This window comes from Cheilinus undulatus, linkage group 24 (genome assembly GCF_018320785.1).
Source record: "Cheilinus undulatus linkage group 24, ASM1832078v1, whole genome shotgun sequence".
In the NCBI taxonomy this organism is placed as follows: domain Eukaryota; kingdom Metazoa; phylum Chordata; class Actinopteri; order Labriformes; family Labridae; genus Cheilinus; species Cheilinus undulatus.
This window is the reverse complement of record NC_054888.1, coordinates 17,876,531-17,902,134: the sequence shown is the minus strand read 5'-3', so window position 1 is coordinate 17,902,134 and position 25,604 is coordinate 17,876,531. Positions and strand designations below refer to the sequence as shown.

Genomic DNA, 25,604 nt, shown 5'->3' with positions numbered 1-25,604 from the left:
TCCCTTTTCTTCTTCTTTTTTTTTTTAAGGTTTGGTGTTTAAATGTCAATCAGATCCACTTATGTGCCTGAAACTGCTGTAGTATGCATGCCAGGCCAGTAGTTGGCAGTGTGACGGACAATGAAACACATGCATGCACACCTTTCCTTCCACCTGGTGGTGTCAACAGACAAACATGGCTGACACTCAAATGTTTGCATGGACAGATGAAGTCGGGTTGCTTCCTAGTGTCAATCACAAAATAAATAGATATTTAAAAAATGGGAACATATAAACGTTGGCAGGAAGTGAGCAGCACAAACAAACAGCATATTTTTGTGTCAACTGTGCAGCACCAGGCCAAGATCAAGTCTCTGACGGACTACATTCAGAACATGGAGCAGAAGAAGAGACAGCTGGAGGAGAGCCAGGACGATCTGACCGAGGAGCTCGCTAAACTACAGACTCACGGCTCTCACATTTATATTAACTATCAAAACATCTTAGCTCAAGTAAAAACAGGCTAACTTGATGAAATTTTCCTCTTTGTTTTTCATCAGAGAAAAGACACGAGATGTCAGGAGAGGAGAAGGAGGACATCAGCAGACACGATGGAGACGAGGACATAAAGGTGAGGAGGAAAACATGTCACTGAGAATCTCTGTTACAGAAATATGAAGTAGCTCAATATTTTTGTGTCTGTATGGCACAGAAAACTCTGGAGGAGCAGCTGGAGAACCACAGAGAGACAACACAAACAGCTGAGCCCACTGAGAGACCAGATCGAAGACAAGCAGAGGATGCTGGATGAGCTCACAGAGTAAGTCTGACCGTTTCAAATCCAACTACATTTTCAAAGACGTTAGAGACCACAGACATAAAAAGAAACAAATGGCATGAGATATTTTAATGAAAGTCTGCAGTAAAATAAGTATACTAATTATTTAGACCAGTGTTACTGAAAATTGCTCAACAAAAGAGCCAAATTGTTGAAAAATACCTTTGCATTAGCCACATTTAAAGTGGTGAAAAGTGGCAAAAATGGATAAAATGAGGCATAAATGGTCAAAAAGCAGAAAAAAATGTCATGAAGGCTCTAAATTGGAATAAAATGGCAATAACTGGGTAAAAAGTGTCAAAAAAGGAGTTACAGATAACAAAAATGGTCAGAAGGCATCAAAAAATGTGCTAAAAATGGTATAAAGTGACTAAAATGGGCAAAAAGCAGAAACAGAACTGGTGAAAAGGCAAAAAATAGGCATTAAATGGCAAAAACTAGGTGACAAGTAGCAAAAATGGGGAAAAAGTGATATAAAAAGGAGTTATGGATGATAAAAGTAGTCAGAAGCTGCAAAAATGTGGTAAAAAAAATAGTAACAAGTGACTAAAATGGGGAAAAAATGGCAAAAATTTGGTATAAAATAGTGACAAGTGACTAAAATGGCAAAAAGCTGAAAAAATGTGGTTAAAAAATAGTGGAAGGTGACTAAAATGGGCAAAAAGATGCAGAAATCTGGTAAAAATGAATGAATTGTGATTAAAATGACCAAAAGCAGCAAAAAATGGTGTAAAGGTGCAAAATTAAAATAACATGGCAAAAAAAAAGGTGTAAAGTGGCAAAAATGGTTGAAAAGTGACATTAAAAAAGGAGTTACAGATGATAAAAATGGTCAGAAAGTGACAAAAATGTAGTAAAAATTAATGAAAAATGACTGAAATGGTAATATGGTAAAAAAATATAGTGAGAAGTGACTAAAAAGGTCAAAAAGCAGCAAAAAAAAAACTGTTGAGAAAGTGCAAAATTGGAATTAAATGGCTAAAAATGGGTGAGAAGTGACATAAAAAAGGAGTTACAGATGACAAAAATGGTCAGAGAGCAGCAAAAAATGTAGTAAAAAATAGTTAAAAGTAAGTAAATTGGTCAAAAAGCTACAAAATGTGGTAAAAATACTGAAAAGTGACCAAAATGGGCAAAAAGATGTAAAAATGAATGAAAAGAGACTAAACAGCTAAAAGCAGCAAAAAAAAAATTGGTGAATTGGCATTAAATGGCAAAAACTGTGTGAACAGGAGCAACAGTGGGTGAGAAGCGACATAAAAAAGGAATTACAGATCATAAAGACGGTCAGAAAATGGCAAAAATGTGATAAAATGATGGTGAAAAGTGACTGAAAGGGGCAAAAAGTGGCAAAATGGGCTAAAAAGGTTCTGTTAAAAGTGACTTAAATTGTAAAAAGCGACAAAAATGTGGTTTAAAAAAAAGGTGAAAATTGAGTTAAACAGTCAAAAGTGGCAAAAATGTGGAAAATTATTGGTTAAAAGTGACAAAATGGGCAAAATGCTGCAAAGAGTGACAGAAACGTAAAAAGTGTCAGTTAATGGCTAAAAGCAGCTTAAATCGAGTGAAAAGTGGCCAAAAAATTGCCAAAAAGGGGAAAGAATCGCAAATAGCAAAAAGCAGGATGAAAGTGGCAAAAACTACAAAACTGGCAAGAAGAAGTGGCACAAATGGGCTAAAAGCAGCAAAAATGGATTAAAAGTGTCAAAGAAAGGAAAAAAGGGAAGAGAATTAGAAATAAGAGTAATGAAAAAACTAAGAGAAAAAAAATTAAGGTTGACAATGAAAGCCTCCTGTATAAGAGAGGAAACAAACAGAGTAATGTGACTTGATATGGATCATTCCTGAGGTGAAAGTTTTTTCAGGTTTTCTGGGAAAAATATTTGAAATGAAGACATAAAAGAGTCACAAACATCCCAATGAAGCCACACATTGAGTTTTACTCATTTGGACTAATAATGGTTTGAGACAAGACTTGAACTGGATCAGGAATTTAGTCTAAAATTGTCTCAAAATTTTGACTTGAATTCCACAGAGACGAATGAAGCAGTAGAAAAATCAAGGGGGACCGCCTATAATGAACTTTTATTTATAGAGTCATGATTGAAAATGTGATGTAAGAGGAAGTATTAGAGCCTTCTGAAAGGTCGAACAAAATAAAGAGGATCTGTACATTTCTTGAAAAAAGATGACATTTTAAAGTACAATTTTGAGATGATAAAGTTGTATTTTTTTCAAGAACCTGAACTCAGAATTTTACAAGGATCCAAACTGAAAACAGGGAATAGAAATGTCTCTTCAGAGTCTGGGGAATAATGATAATGTAACAATTCTTGGATTATTGCCCCACTGATCAAGAAAAATCTCCTGATTAGATGATCAACTGTAGGACTTATGGAAGGAAAACAGCTTCATCTGCTGTCATTTTCTTTTTACACAGCTGTTTTGGATTTTAAAGGGTCAAAAAAAATCTACCTTTTAGTTGACATAAATTTCTAGTTTTCTTTTTCTGGTAAATTTATGACTTGTTAAATTAGAAATGTTTGAGATTTTACTTAAAAATTGACTGAACCTTCTCATTTTTGTATTCTTATGGTAGCTCTAAATGCCATTGTAATAATGGATAGTTTATGTGCAAATATTTATGAAGAACTCGTTTATGTAGGCCTGTTATGCTGGGATTTAGTCAATCAAACAATTAAAAATGATGTTTAATTTTTCAGAGATAGTCCAGGGGGACTTTAGAGTGTTTAGAGTAGAGGGACCCCATAGAAAAAAGGTTGGGACCCCCTGATGTGAAGGTCTGTCATTTCAAAATATTCTGCCTTGTACCATTTTTGAAGCCAAATAACTGTTTGGAGAAATTTCCAGAAACCAGATGAACAAAATGAATGTTGATGTGGTTTGTTGCAGAAACTCATGTGAGTAAAGGACTCATCCGTACGTTTATTTATGTTGAATGTGAGTTAATGTTGGGTTTTTTTGCAGGCTGCTGAATGAGCAGAGGGAGCAGGCCAGAGAGGACCTGAAGGGCCTGGAGGGTCAGGGTACCAAAGTATCATTTATTTTGAAAGGGCATTTGAACGTACGGAAATCAAGAAAATGGACAACCTCACTCGTTTTTCGATTCTGGATACAAATCGATACAAATCTTGATTTCCGTACGTTCAAATGCCCTTTCAAAATAAATGATACTTTGGTACCCTGACGCTGGAAGAGAGCGTGGTAAGTATTTCCTGTTTCTACAGCAGAGGAGATGAAGTCCCCATGAGGGGCTCAGTGATAATCCATGCATGCAAATAAAGACTCCATCCTGTAAAACTCCTGCTGTGTCTGCATTTTTGTTGCATAACCCCCTACGTACATCTCTGACGGCTCCCCAGGGGGGCACTGCGCCGCACCCCCCCTCCTCCATCAGGCATGCCTTGATCCAGGTACCGGCCACAGTGGGGTTTGAACCCCAGCATCCCTGTGCAGAACTGGTCTAGTCCAGTACTCTGTGCCGTCACCGCCATACCTTTCACGCTACGATCTCTTCTCCTGGTGCATTTATCCTCTTTGATCAGGATGTGGCTTTAAAATTCACTGAGACCAAGATGGGAGTTGAACCTGGAACCTCCTGACTGTTAGTCAGTCCACTATCTCTTTATGCTACAGAGCCAGATATGCAGCAGGGCCTCAAAGGGGGTTTTCCTTCTTTATTTAGACTCAAATCTTGAAAATTTAAAGACATTGGTTAGATTTAAAAAGCCAGCTCCTGTCCAGGTCTCCTGAAGTCTCTATGTGGACTCAGACTTTTAAAATAAATGAACCCATGGTTAGATTTGAACCTGTGAACTTCTGATTCACAGTCAGTTAGCTTTTCCACTACTCCACTGAGGCACACACTGGTTCATGTTTCTCACATGATCTGATCTCTGCTTTTGGGGACTGGACTTAAAAATGCACCAAGAATCAAACCAACAACCCTCCAGCTCTATGGCAGTCCCCTTTACTCCTGAGTCAGCGATTTACACCAGCAGCTTTAAAAATCAACAAAAGATTTGTACTAACAACCTCATGATTCCAGGGCAGATACCTGTCTAACTGAGCTAACACACAGGCTAAAGCTAGCTGCAGTTTCTCTGAGACTTCACATCTGGAGTAGAACATCTCTACAATCCACAATCTTTGCTGCTGAAGACCGTTTTTACATCTTGAGTTGCACATCTCCATGAGAGATGATCTTTGCTGCTTAAGATCATTTTTACATCTTGAGTTGCACATCTCCATGAGTGATGATCTTTGCTGCTGAAGACCATTTTCATACTTGAGAAAAGATATAAATAGATATAAAAGCATTGCCGAAAATGATGAAACAAACTTGTACACATCTTGAGCCCTCTATTTGCTCCTCTGGTCAATCTTCATCACCAATGATTGGAACATTCAGTTAATGCTTTAAGCCACTCGGTCATTTTTCTACTGTGGAGTGAGCGCGCACACAAGGGAGAGGGAGTGAGGCTGCAAGCATACGGGACAGAGAGATAGAGAAACAGTGGCTGAGCCAAGCAGAGCAGAAAAGGGGAGATGTGAAAATGACTATACAGTGATCTGGTCATAATTTGGAGCTGCATCAAAATTTTCAGGGCGCATGCTTCCTTCCCATTAGTTTCACTGCCAAAATAATGGCGAGCTCTGGAAATTAATGACGGGCATCACCCTCAGTTTCTGTGACAGTGTGAGTGTTGCAAAGCTCACATAACCCATGGGTGCAGCGCGCCTTGTTGCTGGCATGCAAGGGTTGCTACGTATCTGCTTTTGCGTAACACCTCGACATGCAGCGGGTTGCAAGGGCCTGTTATCGCTGCTTGCAGCTTTAATTTATTTTGAATGTACCTGAGTTTCCGGCCCCTACACCACAGGGCCTAATCATCTGCATACAGAGATTTTCCTAAACCATGTTTAACTTCATCAAAAATATAATTTATCATAATATGAAACAACAACGGGCTACATACACTACCCTGTGGGGTTCCATTCTCCACCATATACATTTCTGAATATTCTGCTCCCACTCTTACTTCTATAATTCTTCCAAACAAAAAGTCTAGCACCCAGTTATACATTCTGCCCCCAATACATAATTTAACTTGATGAGAAGTCCTTCTTTCCACATCAAAAAGACAACAACTACTTCCTTATTTGTCTGAGCTTCCCTTATTTCTGACTCTAGACATAAAACAGAGTCCATAGTGTTTCTCCTTTTCCAAAACCCACTTTGATAAGGTGAGAAGATATGTTTGGTTTCTAGAAGATAATTCAGCCTTTCTGTAATCATTCGCTCCATTGTTTTGCCCAGTTGTGATGTTAATGCTATTGGCTATTGGTAGCTTGAAGGGTCTGAGGATCTTTACCAGGTTTTTGCCAGAAGCTCTGCCTTGTCCACATTACTTACTATTTTACTATTTTGGTGCACCACTGGTTTTTCATTTTTCTTTTTCACACCACTGACTGATTCTTTTAACCATTCCCCAGATGTCTGCAAGAATTGTTTCTCTACCTATGGTACTACACTGCTGTCTCCATTATGTTTGTTTTGTTGCTCTGATTGTTTTCCAGACTACTGCCTGCATTCTTTCAGACTGTATTAATGTTTCTAGTGAGTGGTGTTTCTTTAATTGCCTGCAAAACATAAAACACATTTTATTTTGCTTTCTTTTTTAATGTTTTCTCCATAAACATCCACGTACAGTTTTCACACATGTAAGTCACATCTTTAATCGTACACATAAAACATCCAGCCGTTTAGGATTTAATACATCACAATAAAAGTTTCTTTGTAAGAAATAATCATTCAACATTCACTAGAGTGAACATACTGTATGACAGAGGATTGACAGTACATCAGTGTAGCTGAACCTGAAACCTGCAGGAGAAAACAGCCACTGAAACACATTCATGCTGTCATATGATCATGTAAAGACCAACAACATGACAATGGATCACCAGACCCCTGGACTGGAGGTGAGGGGTCACAATCTCAGTGAATACCTGTGCCTATACACTCACTCTCTTTGTGCCTCTGAAATTTACATCAAAAATAAGATGTTTTATACATTCAGGGTATGACTCTCATGAAATGTGTGTGATCATAAAAACACTAAATAAATCACAAGGCTGAAAAAGCTCCAGAAAGATCAGAAAACAAACATCAATAATCAATTGTTCAATCAGGTTTTAAATTTAGCAAATTAATGGACGTCTGGAATTCCCAGTGTTAGTTCATAATTTCATGTTGTAAAGATGAATATTTAGCAAATACTGTATAGAAATAGTGTGCTGTTGGATTTGGGATACAGGAAGTCTGGATGAGTTTATTATTTCACAAACAAGTAAAAAACGTACAAACTAATGTATGTACAGAATACTGACTTATATACAAAAGTAGCACTGCAATTGCAAATAAATCAAGTACAATATATATATATATACATGTCCATAAAACTGTAACAATAATAATTGTCTTCTTTATCTGTTCTTTATCAGCTGTTCTCTTTTAACGTCTTCAGTGAAATTACCCTTAAAACTGATCATTTAAAAACTCAGATAATCTGAGGAGAAAACATCTCACTTTACCAGCTTTCTTTTAGTCCATCACGTGATCAAACATTTACACACAGCAGTTGTATGAGGCCCCCTAGAGGCCACACGAGGAACATCAGAAGGTCAAAAATACACCTTTTAAAGGGGCAAATTCTTGGGGCTTTTTCAGCTTTATCAACATGTAATGTGACCTTTCTTGCAATCATGACAAATTTTAACAATTTTCAGTAACTTCAGTAAGTTTTCTTTTTACAAAATATTTTTGTCCTCCATTATGGTAAAGCAAAGGTCTTTTTAAATCATTATCTGAAGCTCTGTGCGTCTGCTCTTTGGCATATAAGCAGGTTAAAATGTTTCCAGGACCACATATAGAAAAAATCATTGCATTAAAAACCTGCAAGAAGAAACTTCAGAAAAAACAAAGAAATGTTAAACGTAATTATGCAAATTGCTGATTTTTTTTTTTGTTTGTTTTTTTCTTCTTTTTGCTGCAGTTAAATATAAAAAATCTAATAAGCATCGGGTTTTAAAAGTGACTTAAATGACTGGCTTTGGTGAAAAACAACAACAAAAAAACAAACAAAAAAAAACAGAAACAAATGATAATGTAAAATCCAGAGTATATGGTGTGCTACTATATAACAAGCAGTCTGATTTTTGAGGAGGAAAAGGTTTATACTGTTGTTTAATGATATCTTCTTACTATAATTGGCAGCATGTCTGCGTGTCTGTTGTGATTTGAACACCACATCGTTGCTCCAATTGTCCTCATTTTCTCTAAGAACACTTCTTGGGGGTGCTAGCTCCAAACTGGAGAAAGTGGCAGAGCTGGATATATGTTGAAATACGTCCACAAGGAAACATATTTGCCATGCACAGATGTGAAGATACAATACACACATATACATACAAGATATATACAGGAGATGTGTCACATGGTAACATTAAGTGCAAACATTGAAACTTTGTTAACATGGCAGCTTTAATAGTACCCTTATTAAGTTGTAGGCCAATCACCGCCAGTATACACCAGCCCGCTGAGATGCTGAGGCATTATGCAGTTAAAAATCTTTCAGTTAGATTGGTTTTATTGCGTTAAGTAACTAATGATGAGGTTTGTAACAGCACAGCCGAAACTGGGTAAAAATTAGTCTGCTGATGGAAGTGTGCTGCAGTTTTAATGTGGCAACAACTTTACAGAGATGTGTCAGAAAGGTTGGAATATTTCTGAGCCATAACCAGGAGGTTGGAGGTTAATGGTCAGAAACATCTCTACACATAATAAGATGGGACCCTGAGAGAAGCAAATGCAAGACAGCTAAAATGTTGACTTCTACTTCTTTGGCAGCTAAAAAAAGAAAATGTATTCACTCAAACTGTCATCAGAAAGCTTTCAAATCTGACAAAACGAGCCAAAGTGCCTATGACGTGGTTAAATGACATCAGAAATAAATAGTGCATTTCCTCTGTCACTTTTTTAAACATGTTTTCACTGTCCAGCCCTCTGGAAGCGTCGCTGGATAAACTGAACAAAACAGACAAAGGAGGGTTCCTATGGTGGCCGGTCAGGGCAAACGGTCTGCAAAAGCCAGATGACACAAAACAGCTTCAATAAGAGAAACGCTTCAACTTTAGAGACTCAATCAAAATTCAAAACGAACTTCAAAAGGGGAAACGCAATGCAACTTAGAAAATGCTCTCCAAGAATCAAAAACAAATTAATGGATGACAAACACGCTTCTAATACAGAGATGATTCCACGCTCAAAATGATTCTAATCCAAAATGCTCTTCAAAACCAGAAACATCATAAAGCACCTGGACTCCAGTCCAGGAGTCCAGGGGGAATCGGAACCAGAAGGGGGGAAATATTTTCTCCCTGAAAGCGTTTTGGATTAGGATAGTTTTGAGTGTGGAATCGTCTCTGTATTAGAAGCGTGTTTGTCGTTCATGAATTTGTTTTTGATTCTTGAAGAGTGTTTTCTCAGTTGCATAGCGTTTCCCCTTTTGAAGTACATTTTGACTTTTGAGTGAGTCTCTAAAGTTGAAGCGTTTCTCTTATTGAAGCCGTTTTGTGTCATTTCGAGTACGTCTGGCTTTTGCAGACTGTTTGCCCTTACCGGCCACCGTAGGTTCCCACTTGACACCCTTGGTGAAGTCCTGGTTTCTTGCTGCCCATCCGTCTGCATGGTTGACTTGAATAGTAATGGATTAGGGATTTCTTCACTGAGCACTGATCCTCTTTGTAGGGAGTAAGTAGTTTGTTTTTCTTCAGGGAGAATTTGGTTTAATAAAATTTCACACATCTGCTCCTTTGCTGAGATTTTAGGTCATAGTAAATGTCTCATTGATCTCTGGAACAACTGTTAGAAAAAAGGAAGAGGATATATACATTTCAAAATAACTCAAGAGTTGTTGCACATCTGGTTGAGGATTTTCTGTTTTAATCAGACATTTTCTATCATAGATCATCATGTTTTAGAATATGTTAAATAGCATCTCATTACCTTCACAGTCTGGTTCTTCCATTTCACACTGATTAGTTCCAACATAAAAAAAGAAGAACCAAAAAACACACAAAAAAAAGAATTACAAAACAATAAAAATCCTGTTGCTTAGTTAAATGTAGGTTAAATAGCATTTCCTTACCTTGGCCTTTTTAGGTACTTTCAGCTTAAATGTAGTCCCTTTCAAGATAAAAAACAGGATAACAATTACAAAGCAATAAAAATCCTGTTGTTTATAACTATTGTAGTCAAAGGCAATCACCTGAAACACGAACTTGAAATGCGTACAGATGGTCATTATGAATAAATATTTTTTCCACATATTTGTTATCTATTTGTTTTTTAAAGCCAAGAAGATGATAGCTCATCAAAGTGGTGCTACAACTTCTGCTAAAATATACAAAAATCTAAAATCAAAAATCTACTTTATTGGTTGTGCTAAATACTTTAAGTGGACTACAGATTTAGGAAAACAATGATAAAAAAATACTTGAAAATGGTGAATACAGGCATTTTTTTTGCACAATAACATTAAATTAATATTTAAATTATGTTTTTAAATTCACCACAGTTAAGGGATGTTTTTTTTTTGTCTTTTCACGTTGGAGAGAACATTTAGTTCCTTACTCTTTTCTATTAGTTTTACTTTTTTAATGTATACAGGACAAAGAAAAGTATGTAAGTATGTTGTAAATCAGTCATTCATAATGTGATCATCATTAAACATTAATCGTACTTAAGCAGAGTGTTACCTCCATAGGAATGTTTTGGGGGAACGAACTGAAACATCTTAGTAAGACTTATTTTACATTAATGACTGTATTTAATTAAGGCAAATTTTGTGGTGTAAAATCAAATATGTATTTTCATTAATCTGGTAGAGCAAAACTGCGGAAGAAACAACAAAGTGACGCAGCAATTTCTGCTGAAATAAAAAGATAATGAACAGACATGTTTTGCATGTGAGAAAGGATACAAAGTTGAGAACTATGTTTATTTTTCTGTTTTCTTATCAAGAAATTTAAGAGAACATTTTGTATCTTACCATTTGAACATCTCTCCGTGTCTAAGACAGAGAAAAGCATGTTGTAAATCAGTCATTCATAATGTGATCATCATTAAACATTAATCATGCTTAAGCAGAGTGTCACCAAAGATGGATCCTGACAGCAGAACAAACTTAAACATCTTACTATGACTTATATCGCATTAATGATTGTATTTAATTAATAATATTTTTTGTATAAAATTAAGTATTAGTTTTCATAAATCTAGTAGAGCAAAACTATTGAAAATACAACAAATTGAAGCAACAATTTCTGCTGAAATTAATAATATATTAAATACAGGCATGTTTTGCATGTTAAAAATGAATAATAAACAGTTGAGAACTATGTTTATTTTTCTATATATTTTCTTATAAAAATATCTTACCGTATAGTTCTCCAGCTCTCCCTGCCAGAGAAAAGCATGTTGTAAATTCATAATGTGATCATCATTAAACATTAATCATGCTTAAGCAGAGTGTCACCAAAGATGGATCCTGACAGCAGAACAAAGTCAAACATATTCATATGACTTATATTACATAACTGATTTTATTTAATTAATGATATTTTTTGTAAAATTGAATGTTTGGATTCATAGATCTTGTAGAGCAAAACTACTGAAGAAACATCAACCTGACACTACAATTTTTGCTAAAATAAAAAAAATATTATACACAGGCAGGTTTACATATTGAAAATGAATAAAAAACAGTTGACAACTATGTTTATTTTTCTATATATTTTCTTATCAATAATTTAAGAGAACATTTTGTATCTTACCGTAATAGTCTCTACGTCTCCCTGTGTATAAGAGAAAGAAAAGCATGTTGTAAATCAGTCATTCATAATGTGATCATCATTAAACATTAATCATGCTTAAGCAGAGTGTCACCAAAGATGGATCCTGACAGCAGAACAAACTCAAACATATTCATATGACTTATATCACATTACTGATTGTATTTAAGGATAACATTTTTGTGTAAAATCAAATATTTGGATTCATAAATCTGGTCGAGAAAACTATTGAAAAAAACAACAAAATGACACAACAATTTCTGTTGGAATAAAAAAAGACTTTTAAAAGTGAATAATCAAAATATTGAACTATGTTTCAACATCTTAATCAGACTTATGTCACATTACTGATTGTATTTAATTTAGGATTTTTTTGTGAAATTAAATATTTGTTTTCATAAATCTGGTAGAGCAAAACTATTGAAGAAACAACAAAGTGACGATACAATTTCTGCTGAAATTTGAAAAAAAAAAAAAAAAAACAGGCATGCTTTGCATGTTAACAAAATGTATCAATATTTAAATAATTTGAATAGACTTCAGTTGAGGATTTTGTGAAAGTTTTCACGTTTCAGACAGTATTTAGTGACTCACTGACCATGCTTTAGCATTGTTTTATATTTGATAGTGACAGTGGAAAGAACATAAGGTACTCCTTCATCAGACTTAAACCACAGAACTGATCTGTAGGTGATTTTGACTTTTTGTTTAAAATCAAATATTATCACTTATAAATATGTTAGAGCAAAACTACTGAAAGAACTCATCATTACTGAATATTTCAATCAACACAATGAATTCTGGCTTCTTACCCTTGATGTGTTTTTTAATGAGAAATGCAGCAACCACAATGACTACCAAAAGAGTCATGACTCCTACTGGTCCAAGGATGGATGCCAGAAGGATCTGTTCTTCTATAAAACAAATGGATAAAACAAAGGTAAATGTATTTGGATGATGATGGCTAATGCTTTTGTTTGATATTGTAGTATTAATGTTGTATTTAAAAAGGTATTCAGACATACAATCTGTGTTTATATCAAAAATGTATATCAACAAAGCCAGTAGACCTACTCACGTTCAATGATGGGGTTTGTGATGTTTTCACTGATTCCATTGCTGACTGGGTTTATCATCATACATCTGAAAATGTCCCCTACTGAATCCTAAACATTCAGAGAAAGAAAATCATGAAAACAGATAAAAAAGGATGACACTGTATGGTCAACAAAGATCATTAGTCATGATTTGAAGTGTTCAAACTCATCAGTTCAGGCTGACAGTGACATCTTGGGTTTTTCATACCTCTGTAAGAGGTATGTTTCGGCCTGAAGGTCCATCCTTGCCATCTACAAACCACTTATAATTGATTGGTTCAGCATCTGCAGTGTTGCCTTCACAGGTCAGGCGACAGTTTGTCTTCTTAGTGTTGCAGGATATGTTGACAGAGGGTTTAGATACCGGAGCTGACAGAAGAAAAAAGGTGCTACATTAGACTTAAGGTCAGGAGAAATTTTTAAAAAATCATCTTATAGACAAACTTTATCTATATCTCCACTCACAGATAACAGAGAGTTCAGTCTTGTTGAAGACCTTGTCATTAATCTTTGGTGTGTAGATGCCGCTGTCTGTTTGTTCCAGTCCTTTAATGGTCAGTGCTCCAGTACTTGTGTTCACCTCACAGCGACCTGATGTAACAGTAAAATAGGACACCAGTCAGGAGGGAAAATTAAAACAGAAAAAAGCAAAAATATGGTGGTGAATCCCTGTTTTTTATTTTATAATTAATAATTGATATTTCAACATAAATGTTTTGTTGTAACATTAAAGATTTCTACTCCTCAAACACTTAAATAACTCAGAAAAAACAATTTTTAAAACTTTTAATCCTTGGATGTATCTATTAATTATGTCAAAATCATGTGTAAATGCCTTTAAAGGTAAATGTTAAACATTTTGTGTGCTGTCAAAGAGTTACAAGTCTTAAGATAAATGTATTATTACTCAACAGAGAAGAAAAAGGAATATTAAGCTGCTCAAAGAATAGCAGTGTCAGCATTTTTCTTTACAAACTTCAACATTTACTGTAGAAACTGGAGAATGTTTGAAGATTCAGCTCTCCTGTGAATCACTGAACTCATATTTAGCTGTATAACCCAATATTTCTGAGAACTGCTTCACATCTTCACCAAGATGCTGCTCAGTTACTGGTGTGTTTGGGTCGTTGTCTTGTTGAAACACCCATTTCAAGGTCATTTCCTCTTTGGTATCAGGCAACATGACCTCTTTAAGTATTTTGATGTATCCAAACTGATCCACAATCCCTGGTGTGTGATAAAAAGCACTGACACCATAGTATGAGACTCATCCCCCTATCATGATGCTTCACCACCATGCTTCCCTGTCCTCAGTGTCCCGGGCCTTTCGATTCCAAACCAGATTCACACACCACGATTCAATTCACTGACGATTCATGAAAATACAGAATGATTCGGTTTGGTCCGAATCGATCCGGTACAACCTAAATATTGAATCAAAATAACTTTTTGCTTTAAAAAAAAACTTGCAAAAAAAAAAGGGAAAAAACAATAATTTCATGATAATCTAAGTTTATCTGATCTCATTTATAAAACAGAAAATGCCAGGCCTCCCGTGCTAACATTCTGAAATTACATTGAAGAAAGTTTTCATCACACCCAGGTGTCTTACTTTGACATTAAATTGGGAGATAAATATTAAAATGAGTTTTTACTGGTACATGTTCATCCTTCTGTACTTGTAACTTCCTTAGCATTATTAATAGTGGTGTAAAGATAATCCGATATGGATCGGTTAACCAATCTTGACGACAGCAGTCCGAGTGCATCGGCCCACGGAGCCCTGGATCGGTGAAAATGTGGCACGAACCGGTCTTTGGACCGGTTTTAACATTAGAGAACGGTTCATTGAGGCTCTGATGCTTTGTTGCCCGTTCCGCCATGCTCTGGCATAGCATATGTAATCTTGTGTGACCCGCGGTGACCTTTATCCTTTAAACAAGAGTTTCATTCACCGTAGGTGTTCGCTAGGTAGCTGGATGTGTTTCACTGGTCTTCGCCGCAGTGTCTTTCAGTTACAGTTCTGCACCTCAGGAAAAAGTCATGTGGACTTTATATGTAGGAAGGATAATCTTCAATGTCTACTCATTTGTACGCTTTGGAGAAAAGTGATTAAGGAACCTTTGCAGGTGTTTTGAGTTAATTAGCTTAATCAGGGTGTGAACACCATGACTTTCCAAAATTAAACTTTTTCACAATATTCTAATTTTCAGAGACACTGAACTTTGGGTTTTCATTATCTGTAAGTCATAATCATCAAAAGAAATAAAGGCTTGAAATATTTCACTCTATGTGTAATGAGTCTATATAATATATGGGTTTCACTTTCTGAAATGAGTGACAAAAAATATTGAGCTTTTTCATGATATTCTAATTTTTTTGAGATGTACCTGGATTAGACATTACAGTTTGGTCCATATAGTACGATCACACTGGGGTCTGCTGATGTAAATAAACAGATCTCTCTTTTCTCTCTAACAGTGTAATGATAACATCAGTACAATTGGAGTTTAATGGTAAATTAAACAAAAAGATCAATCACCAAATCATGTCTTTACCCTAGCAATACACACAACGTTTATGCAGTGTTGATGTATTGATCTACTCCTCCGTGTTCCTGTCTCTCTCTCCCTCATCTCTCCTTCATACACTGCTGTCTGTCTGTCTGTGTCTAATCAGACCTGTGTGCTAAATTCAGACACGTATTGGCTTGTTAACCAAACAGCAGCAGTTACGATATAAGGCCAGCCACACACTACAGTATTTTAAGCCCGATTTTAGGTAAGATTTGACCCCTCAACGATTATTTGTCTGAGTAGTCATTTAGGCATTTGTGTGGTGACAATACGATTAATTTACTGCTCCAAATTGCGTTGTAGCCTCCCAGACCCTGGATTGTAAATATCGAACATGTTTGATATTTACGTTTCTAGTTTGTAGCGCAGCTGATGGAGTACCTACAACAACCAATGAGAGTGAGCACACCGGGTAGCGTCACCAGACAAATCATACGTACTTTGACCGCTCACAACCATAAACACAACTGTTCCTTAATTCCAGCCAGGATTTCGTCCTGAGTTTTTCCCTTATTTTATAATTTTTGCTGCCCCTGTAACGCATGCCAGGATAGCCTGTTGTGGAGCGCCAGCAAGACAGTATGGACAGACATCCATGTTTTTTTTCTGAAGTCACGTGATCATGCGAGGTCGTAGGCAGTGTTGTGTGCCTATCTTATTACTTAATTAGATAGTGGAAACTGAATTTGATCATGACATAAAGCTTGACTTTTCTTTGTTTTATTGTCCAACTCCTGAACATACAACTTATCGCCTCTAGGCTGTAAATTTACCTTATCAATCACTTCCTGTTTACAACTCTCGTGAGACTTACTAAATCCCTAACATGACATTCCTCCTTTTCCTGGAAATAAACTTGTCAACTGATGTATCTTAAACAGAACTTCACACCAGAAAATATTACATATTCACTTACTGTGCACCACTTACCATTGTACACCACAATTTTACCAAACTTTCACATTGTGTGCACATATTATTTTAACACAAATTCACTGGGTCTTTCAGGTAGTTTCTTGGCTCTCTGTGGTCTTGCTACTGGGGCGTCTGAAACTTGAATGTCCCGGCTCAGTCTATAATCATTCACTGTATGTTTCTCCAAGATTGTTTCCAACACTGTCCTCAGCCTTTTCTTCTGTCTGTTTTACTTCCTTGTGACCATCCGTTTCATACCTCTTCACATGTGTTGTGTTCCGTCTGTAGTGTTCCAGTTGGAGACTCAACTACCACTTGATTTCTTGTTTTACTCACAATCTTGTGTGATGTTGAGCTGAGTGGTGTTGTGAACTTGTCCACTTTGTCCTGCTGTATGAGTACAGCATCTCCAATGTCCACTTTTGAATACTGAGCTCCTCTGCGTTCGTCAGCATACAGTTTTGCTTTTCCTTTTTGCTCAGCATCTCTGTCACGTGCTGCCCACTCCGTTATGCGTGTTTCCACAATGTCTGGTAACTTTCCCCGTATTTTCCGGTTAAACAAAAGTTCAGCAGGGCTTTTTCCTGTGGTGGCATGTTCTATGCTCCGATATACAGCCACTGCTGTTACGTTGATCCAAAGTTCAGTTGAGACCGTGATTTTCAGTATGGAAGCCGCCGTGTATTAGCTTCAAGAACTGTTTGAGTCCGCCTACTGTAAGTGGATGACTGATGTCACACAGGGTCTGTCCAATTCTTTCTACAGTCTATGTGTTGGTCAAGCAGAGTGGACCGTCCGTGTATGTCTGAATGGAAAGAAAACTGTTACATTGGTTCCAGGTTTGCCACGTCAGTAGTTAATCCCTCCGACTTAAGACAGTCAAAGTGATAATCAAGAGAGAAAGATGGATAATAACTAGAGCAAAGTTGGTGAAAAGCTGGACTAAGAAACAGAGAGTTTTAGAAGCTCATGAGGGCAAATATACATTTTTTTTCATCACCACCTCACAGCTCAATGTAAACATGCCAGTTGGAGAAGACACAGGTAAGCGAGCAGAACCAGGTGTTCAACATGTAACAGCATAAACTGTGCAAGCAACTGTCAAAGTCTGTGAACAAGTCAATGAATTGTTTGATTTTATAGCCTATATAACTAGAAGAGCACTCTGAGAGCGCAGACCTCCACCATTAGCCCTATCTCCCAATAGTGAAGAATCCTTTAAAAAATTCCTGGATCCGTCCCCATGTGCCCCTCACCACGGCATTCGCCGATTACTCCCTGCCCGGTGGGGTGGAAACACAGTGAGGCAAAGCATTGGCTTTGCTACGGGTAGACTGTCATGGCAGAAGGATTGCCCTCTGGTGCCAACAGATGCACTGACAGTCTCACCCATGGTTTCACTGGATGACTGGAAGTCATGGCAGAGGGTGAATATTCCTCTATTCCTCCCAGCATTGTGAGTATTCTTGCTACAGCTCTTTCTCTCTGTTATGCTTCGACTCATCTCCTCGACCGGACATGTGTATTTCAATTTGAATGAAACACAAGATACTTGTGCCCTATAAAGAGGATCAGCGCTCAGTGAAGAAATCCCTAATCCATTGCTATCTGCCTCCACAAGTCAACCGTACAGACCCATGGGTAGTAAGAAACCCGCACTTCTCAGGGGTTGTCAAGTGGGAACCCTCCTTCATCAGTGTTTCGTCCAGTTAGTCTATTAACTCCAAAATTTTGAATGGAAACACACCCAAAATGCTGCTGGGATTGAAGTTACTCATGTCCGCCATCTCCTGGTGTGAAGTGGTAACAGCGCAGAGCTCCACCATTACTCCCATCTCCCAATAGTACAGAATCCTTAAAAAAATTCCTGGATCCAGACGGTGATCCAGATCACTCCCAAAATCTAATCACTTCTTCCTTATGCCATTGCTGACATTTCCTGAAAATTTCATCAAAATCCATCAACAACTTTTTGAGTTATGTTGCCAACAAACTAACAAATTAACAAATTAACAAACTAACAAACGAACAAACCCACCCAATCACATAACCTCCTTGGCGGAGGTAATAAGGTATAAGTACACAACACAAATAAGCTCTAAGCAAATAGCAGCTGTGTTACAAGAACTAAGTGTTAAACGTCACCTCTGCAGCTGCAGCCCCTCCACCAGTCTGCTGCTGAAAAGAAGAGCCTTTACTGCTTTTTAAGACCAAGCCATAAGAATGGAAGGGGAGGATTCAGGTAATGTAAAAAAAAAAAAAAAGAGTACTGTATTGGTATGATGTGTAAAGAAAACTAACTTGACTAACAAATGATTGGAAAAAAGGGTTTTTATGAAGGGATCACTTTAAAAAAAAAACAGAAGACTTGTACAATTATGAAACCTGTACTTAAAATTAAGTGGCATAGAGGTTCATAGTAATGAAACAGTCAAAATTATGAAATAATAATATAGATTTTTTTCTTTTTTGATTGTGGGAACGGGCTTTCATTGACTAAAGAAAATATTTCCTAAAGTTTTAAACTTAATTTTCGTATCAGCAGCAGTAGCAGGCCCCAGTAAAGGGCTCAGTGTTGTTGCTGTCAGTAACACACAAGGCCCAGGCTAGCTGATGTTCCATAGTGTGAACAAATACACATAGTTCAACTGTTTCCAAAATATCTCTACCTGAATGCTAAAAGTAAACTTTAACACTTTTTAAAAAAAAATATTAACAGCCTAATTGAACATTAATAATCAAAATACTCAATCCGCAATTGACAACTTAATGAAACGTTGTGAACGAAAGGGGGCCGGTCTGAGTCCTGAAACTCCAGGGCTAAGAATCAGTCCCACTCCGGCCCTGGCACGTAGGCTGGACTATGTTAAAAATTAGTATCTGCTAGCTTACTTCTACACTGTTAGAGAGAAGAGGGATTTATTAATTTACATTAGCTCTATAAACATCAGACCCCAGTGTGATAGTACCATATGGACCACACTCTAACAGGGTTAAATTAATTTCTAATAATGTTACAAATATTTCCTATTACTCTGAGTATCAGTAAATATATAAGGGGTGTCCAAACTATGGCCCCTGGGCCAACTGTGGCCCTTGGTCCTTTTGAAACTTAACTATATTTCTTAGTTTGACTAGGGATGCACAGTGCACAGCGGTTTTCAAAGTGTGAGGCGGGCCTCCCCTGGGGGTGCCACAGAACTTCAGGGGAGGCGTGAAACCATAAACCAGAAAAAAGGTGATCTGCATGAAGTAAAATGGATAGACTTACAGTTACTTAGAGGCTAGAGTCAACTATTTCAGTTATGAATTTCCTGCATTGATCCCGATGACGCTCAAGTCACGGTGTTTAATTTGCAAAGATGTACGAGCCAATGAGAGCATGAGGCTGTGTAAACCTTAGAGTCATCTTAAGACTCAGCAAAGAGTCTAGTGACCAAACTAGGGGAATTCTTAACAGGAAGTGAAAGGCATTTCAGTCACTGAAGCCCAAAAGCAAGTACCAGGAAAGGCTGAAGGTTGAGGATAGTCCACTGTTACGCAATCCTGCATAAACTGTACATACGAAAACTTACAGTTCCCACTAAATAAGAGGGAAAGGCAGATGTCTGAGGACATCTGCAGACCACAATACAAAAATATATACATTTTAAAAATGTTTAAAGATTAGACATAAATGTTTGAGAATTTGTATTTTTTTTTCAATCTGAATCTTTTTGTGGGTGGTTGAAACACAGCGTTAGGATGAACACAGAAACATACTTCAATCTCTAGAACACTTTAAAGTTTAAGTAATAAGGATGAACACAGAAAAAGACTCCAGCTGTCAGTCCTGCCTGAAAAAGAAAAAGGATGATAAAAGGATTATAGCAGCAAATAGCAGCATGAATGGAGCTTTTTTTTTCCTCCTCTGTCTAATCTCAAGATCTGATTTCCAAATCACACTGCTCTAATCACCTCCAAGCACCAACACTTCAATAAAGTTAGTCAGCTTCCAGTGGTTTGCTTGTTTTGTGTCTGAATGTGGAGATGAACAGTCACTGTCTCTTTTCTCTGCTGCACCCCAAAATCCTTAACAGTGATTGGCTGTTAGCTTTGTTAGACATTATTTTAGAGCTGTGATTTAGGCTGTTTTTGTTTTTTTTTTTTCAAGTACATTTGCATACTAAGCATATATTTTGGTTACTGGTAGGTTTTAGAGCTGAAACAGACATTTTATATGTTGTGCTACAGGTTTTTGTTTTGTGCTACAAGACTGTCAACCGCTGTAGCACCAGTGCTACAGGCAAAAAAGTGAACGTACAGCCCTGTGGAGATGTTCGAAACATTTGGCCCCTGACAGAGTCAGTCTTTAATTTATTAACTTGTGCTAGTAAAGCACACCATTCTCACTGCAATTCAAACATACGAATGTGTTCATTTTCTGTTCTCTAAAGACAGACAATCATCAGAAGACTGTTTAACTTATATGAAGGAAAATCCTCTCCTTTTGATGATAAGCGGGAATTGTTTGTTTATTGGTCTTAGAGAGAGAGAGGGAGAGAGAATGTGAAAAGAGTGAAATCAAAATCTAATCATTTCATTCTATAGCTGGAGTGGATATTCATGCAAAGTTTGGAAAAACACCCCTTAAAGTGTTCTCGAGATACTGCATTCACAATAAACATATTTAAGTATGTGTGTAAGTAAATTTACCTTCAAATGGGTAAAGGCACCAAACGTCCTCTCCATACCAATCTGCTGCAATATCAACATTGTGTTTCCACTCTATTCTTCGGATAGTTTCAGTCATGGGGGGTGGGCTGAGGATCATATCTTCACCTTTAGCTCCGTAAACTTGGTCAGGGTCAGCTGAAAAAAAGACACCAAAGGTCATTATTAAATTTTTACGTCCACTGCTGAGTTGCATTTAATTGTCTTTTCTGTGTTATCAAAATAACATTTTCTGTCCTAAATCATTTTAGGCCATGAGTGAAAAAAAAACTCTTAAAGCAGGAAGAGAGATCAGTTTAGTTTGTTTAGTTCTGGAGTGTCTAAGTAGGCCTACATTTATACTTCAGTATTTTTCTACAACAAAGTTAATGGATAAATTAACATACAAACAAATAACACATGTCCTGTTTTAACTTTGCCTTGTAAGATGACTTTAAGTGCTTAAAAAGGTGCCTGTAAATAAAATGCATCATTCTTATTATTACATATTAAAATGGTGTAAGTTAATGTTTCTATTTGATAATGTTGTACTGTATAGGTACAATGCTATATTTAAAAAAGTATTAAAACAGTGTTTTTAAGGAGGATGATTGTTACTGGGACCATCACTGATGAAGGGGTTTTTGATGCCATCACTGGTTTCACCGTTGACTGGGTTCATCATCATACATCTGAAATTGTCCTCCACACTGTCCTAAAAATTGAGAGAGAGAAAATCATGTCTACAGGTATGTATGTTAAAGACAGATCAGGCAGCAGTTAGTTGGTCATCTCAGTGTTGCAGGATTTGATAACAGAGGGTTTAGCTGCACGAGCTGACAGAAAAAAAACAGAAAAACGTAAGTAGAAAGTGGGTCTGAGGTAAAAAGAATTCAAAAAGTTCATCTGGTGGTTGAACTTCATTTAAAATGGTTGCACTCACAGATAACAGCAAGCTGAACCTTGTTGGAGTCTTTGCCGTTAGTCTCTGGTGTGTAGATGCCGCTGTCGGTCAGTTTCAGTCATGTGTTTGTTGGTTCTCCAGAATCAGTGTTCACCTCCCAGCGACCTAAAATCATGAGACACGGTGACATGTGACACCACACAAGAGAAAAAAAAATCAAAATAGAAAAAAAACCAGAGAGAAAACAGGTTGAATTAACATAACTAATGTCAAATTCAGTGATACTGTTTAGCTGAATTTGGAAGTCTTTTCTGTTACTAATACAATAATTTAATACCGTGAAGCATTTTTAGCTGATTAGTAAAAAACATACCATAATTATACTTCACACGCACACACACAAACTCTAAATAAACTAAGGGGAGAGATTTGAGAAAAAAAAAGCATAGGTCTATGTTACAAAATAAAAAAGGGCAAAACTAGTATCGTAGTTAGTTTTGAACTGTCGGCCTACATTTCAGTATTTTCCATCATAATGGAGAAAAAAAACAAGAAGTTGAGTAAAATACGTCAAAACTTGGATTAAACTTTACCCACATGTACTAATCCCCTTCAAAGCAAGTGAAGACCAGTTCAGACAAAGCGACAAAGTTTTAACAGTTAGTGGAGCTCATGAAAAACTGACAGACCTCAAACATGGCAGATTTCCTGAAGGTTAATGCAGCTCAAATTGAAGATAATTACTTCAGTTTTGTTGACATTGAGCACATAGGATGCTTTCTCTCAGCAAGACAAGGTGGCTGTCATTGTTCCAGGCATTGAGAGGATGCTACAGATGTTTCCAGCTTTAAAGGCATTCTTTCTGTCTCACCAAAAGCCACCCATTGTGATCAAGAAGTTTTTTGAAAACGACATCAGTGAGATCTACCTGTGGCACATGCACTCACTCATGTCTGTGTTTCACACCCACATTCAACAAATGGAAAAGGAGAACAACTCCATCATGGAGGTCAATAAAATATTGCACAGCATCCATAACATTCTTCTTGAATGTAAGAGCAACAATTTCATGTCCCTAAAAGTGAAGGGACTACTGGCAGAAAATCACAGAGATGAACTTGGTGAGGACTTTGACAAGTTCTGTGCTGACGTGCAAGGCCCTACAGTGCATGTCTGGAGTATCTGGAGAAGCGGATGACTCCCATGGAAGAGTTCTCAACATTTATGTGGATGGATTTGAGTGAGCCACCAGATTGGAACGATGTGGAGGCCTGCATCAAGTACCTAAGAGAGAAGGGGGTGCCGACTGATGATGTCAAGTGTTTTGAAAAAGAAATTCATAGAAAGGTGCAGCAGTGATGAGGAGTTCATTGGCCAGCAGGTGCACCAGAAGTGGTCCAATACTTGGAGAAGGCCAGAAGTATTGCATGCTACTCAGAACTACTGAAGTTTGCACATTTTGTCTTTGCACTTCCCTCTCACAGTGCAAATGTTGACTGGATTTTCTCACTGACGCAGAGCCACCGGAAAAAGAGGAGGAACCAGCTCACTTTTGAGTCATTGAAAAGGAATCCATTTATGCAATACAACTTTAAAGACACTTCTCACAAGAATTACTCATTTGTTAAGCAACAAAACACTGCTGGGAAAGATCAGCTCTACAGCAAAATATAGATGTGCAAACAAGGAGGATGAGGAAGAAAAACAGGATGAAGAGAAAAACGAGGATGAAGACGAAAACTTAAGATATAGATATTTTTTGTGAGTTAGTTTTTGTAAGTTTGTGAGAGCTATTTTTGTTAAAGTTGGATTGCTAATACAGCAGAGGTATTTTATTTTTAGTAATTTATTTATTTATTTTCTAATACAGAAAAGACATTATTTCTATCATTATTTCATTCGTTATTTTTAAAACTATAATGTTGAGTAACATGTTGTGGAACCTCTGCCTATCTGAATTTGTGTCTTTGGTTATAGAGAGAAACAGTTTTCTATCCATACAGTGGAGGCTTATAAGGCATTTTTGAGTAAACATCGAGTATCATTTGAGTATCTCATTGCCATGCCTAGTGTCCTGGTTTTCCATAATCAAAATATGGTCACCCTAGAAGTAATAATATTACATGTGACTCTCCACACCTCATACCAACCAGAGGACAGATCTTTAAAATCTCCAAAACAACATATTTAGTAGTATTTCAACACTTACTGTCGCTGGGGGACACCATAAAAAACAACCGGAAGCTGTAAAATTATCCCAATGGTTCGAGCGTGCAGAATCTTTTTAACGGGGTACACCGACACCAAAACGTACGTGGCCCACTCTTTTCTAGACGTTTTACTACTTACAGGTAGCAGAAACGTCTTCAACAAGTATACGAGACGACAGCTGTTTGTCACGTACAAAAATCGACAGAAAAGTCTGGCAGTGATGGGTCGTCCGTGAACGAGCCGGTTCAAAGATCTGACTCTTTTACATGAACCTTAAAATCCGGATCCCATTTGAGATCTGTTTAATATCATTTTTACTTTTTAGTAAAAATATTTTTTATTTGTTATTTGTGTGTGTTATGTGATTGATTAGTAGGGACAATCTTTTCTCCACACTATTCTACCATAGGCAAAACATGTTCAAGGGACTCAAACATAATGGTGTAACATTTTATTTCAGGTGTCTCATACAGCTCAGCCAGAGGGCTAATTTCATCTGACCCTCAATTTGTTTTTAGAAACAAGTGGATGTAAAAAAAAAAAATTACTGGATTTTATTAAAAAAAAAAAAAAGTTAGAAAAGCATTTAAGAATAAGATACCAGCACAGGTATCAGTGTCATGTCATATAACATTGCATGACATTGCTAAATTTGGCAGGTAACATGAAGCCAATCAAGGACTCAAATGCAGAGCCAACTGGGAGTCAAAAGGGCTGACTCTTCTTGCTGAACCAAATGACCCGATCACTAAAAAGAGTCAAGATTCCCATCACCAAAGAGGGAGGGGGTAGCAGGGCCGCACCTTCTCAAACCTTGTCTTCCTGAATGGATGATTATTTGGCAACAGCTGAAGAAAAAAGACTCAATCTTAAACTTTCACATTCACAAGAATGTAAAAACATAAACATTAAATAAAAAAGTCTCCTGTGTGGTTGAGAAGCTAAAGTCACAAAATCCCCCCTAGTTATTCAGATCAGTCCTTTGGGGAATGTGAATGTCTTAATCTAACTTTACAGTATAGAGAAAAATCTAAAACTTATTTTGAGTGTCAAGTATGTGTTTATTTATTTCAAACTAAATTTTATCTCAAGACTGGGTCAGAGGCAGAAATGCATCTAAGCTTTGACATCTCAGCAAAACAAAGTCCTCAAACTATTCAAGTTTTAACATTTCAAGAACAAAACAGCAATGGAAAGATCACAAAATATAAACATGCACACATATTTCACATAATGTATGGGTCACTTTTAGTTACAGAGTCATATCTTTAATTGCACATAAAAACCTCCAGCTGTAAGAAATAATGACTGGACTGTTATTTCCAACATTGACTAGAGTGAACATACTGTATGGCAGAGGATTCACAGTACATCAGTGTCACTTCTGTGCTGTTATAATCTCAGTGACTACCTGAACCTACACACTCACTCTCTGTGCTTCTGGATTCAGTCTT

General features: G+C 37.0%; 2 protein-coding genes across 2 annotated transcripts in view; both read right to left on the bottom strand.

The window, feature by feature from the left end:
* Positions 1-25,604, bottom strand: part of LOC121506194 — a 177,463-nt gene that overhangs the window by 29,948 nt on the left and 121,911 nt on the right. The gene's annotated exons all lie outside the window — the stretch shown is intronic.
* Positions 9,474-24,364, bottom strand: LOC121506199. The gene is made up of 14 exons (XM_041781885.1): positions 24,149-24,364; positions 21,979-22,104; positions 21,660-21,750; positions 21,039-21,194; positions 13,318-13,443; positions 13,061-13,221; positions 12,834-12,921; positions 12,568-12,669; positions 11,738-11,758; positions 11,343-11,363; positions 10,954-10,974; positions 10,051-10,088; positions 9,909-9,936; positions 9,474-9,764 (listed from the first exon to the last, which is right to left on the bottom strand). The coding sequence occupies exons 3-14, from the start codon at positions 21,721-21,723 to the stop codon at positions 9,727-9,729; spliced, it is 864 nt and encodes a 287-aa protein (XP_041637819.1). The 5' UTR covers positions 21,724-21,750; positions 21,979-22,104; positions 24,149-24,364; the 3' UTR covers positions 9,474-9,726.

Coding starts and splice junctions, on each gene's coding strand:
- LOC121506199 (XM_041781885.1), bottom strand. CDS start 21,723: ATGATGATGAACCCAGTCAACGGTGAAACCAGTGATGGCATCAAAAAC. Junction 10,089..10,953: donor CACGGAGAGATGTTCAAATG/GTAAGATACAAA, acceptor TTATCTTGAAAG/GGACTACATTTAAGCTGAAA. Junction 9,765..9,908: donor GGAAGAACCAGACTGTGAAG/GTAATGAGATGC, acceptor TTTTTCTAACAG/TTGTTCCAGAGATCAATGAG.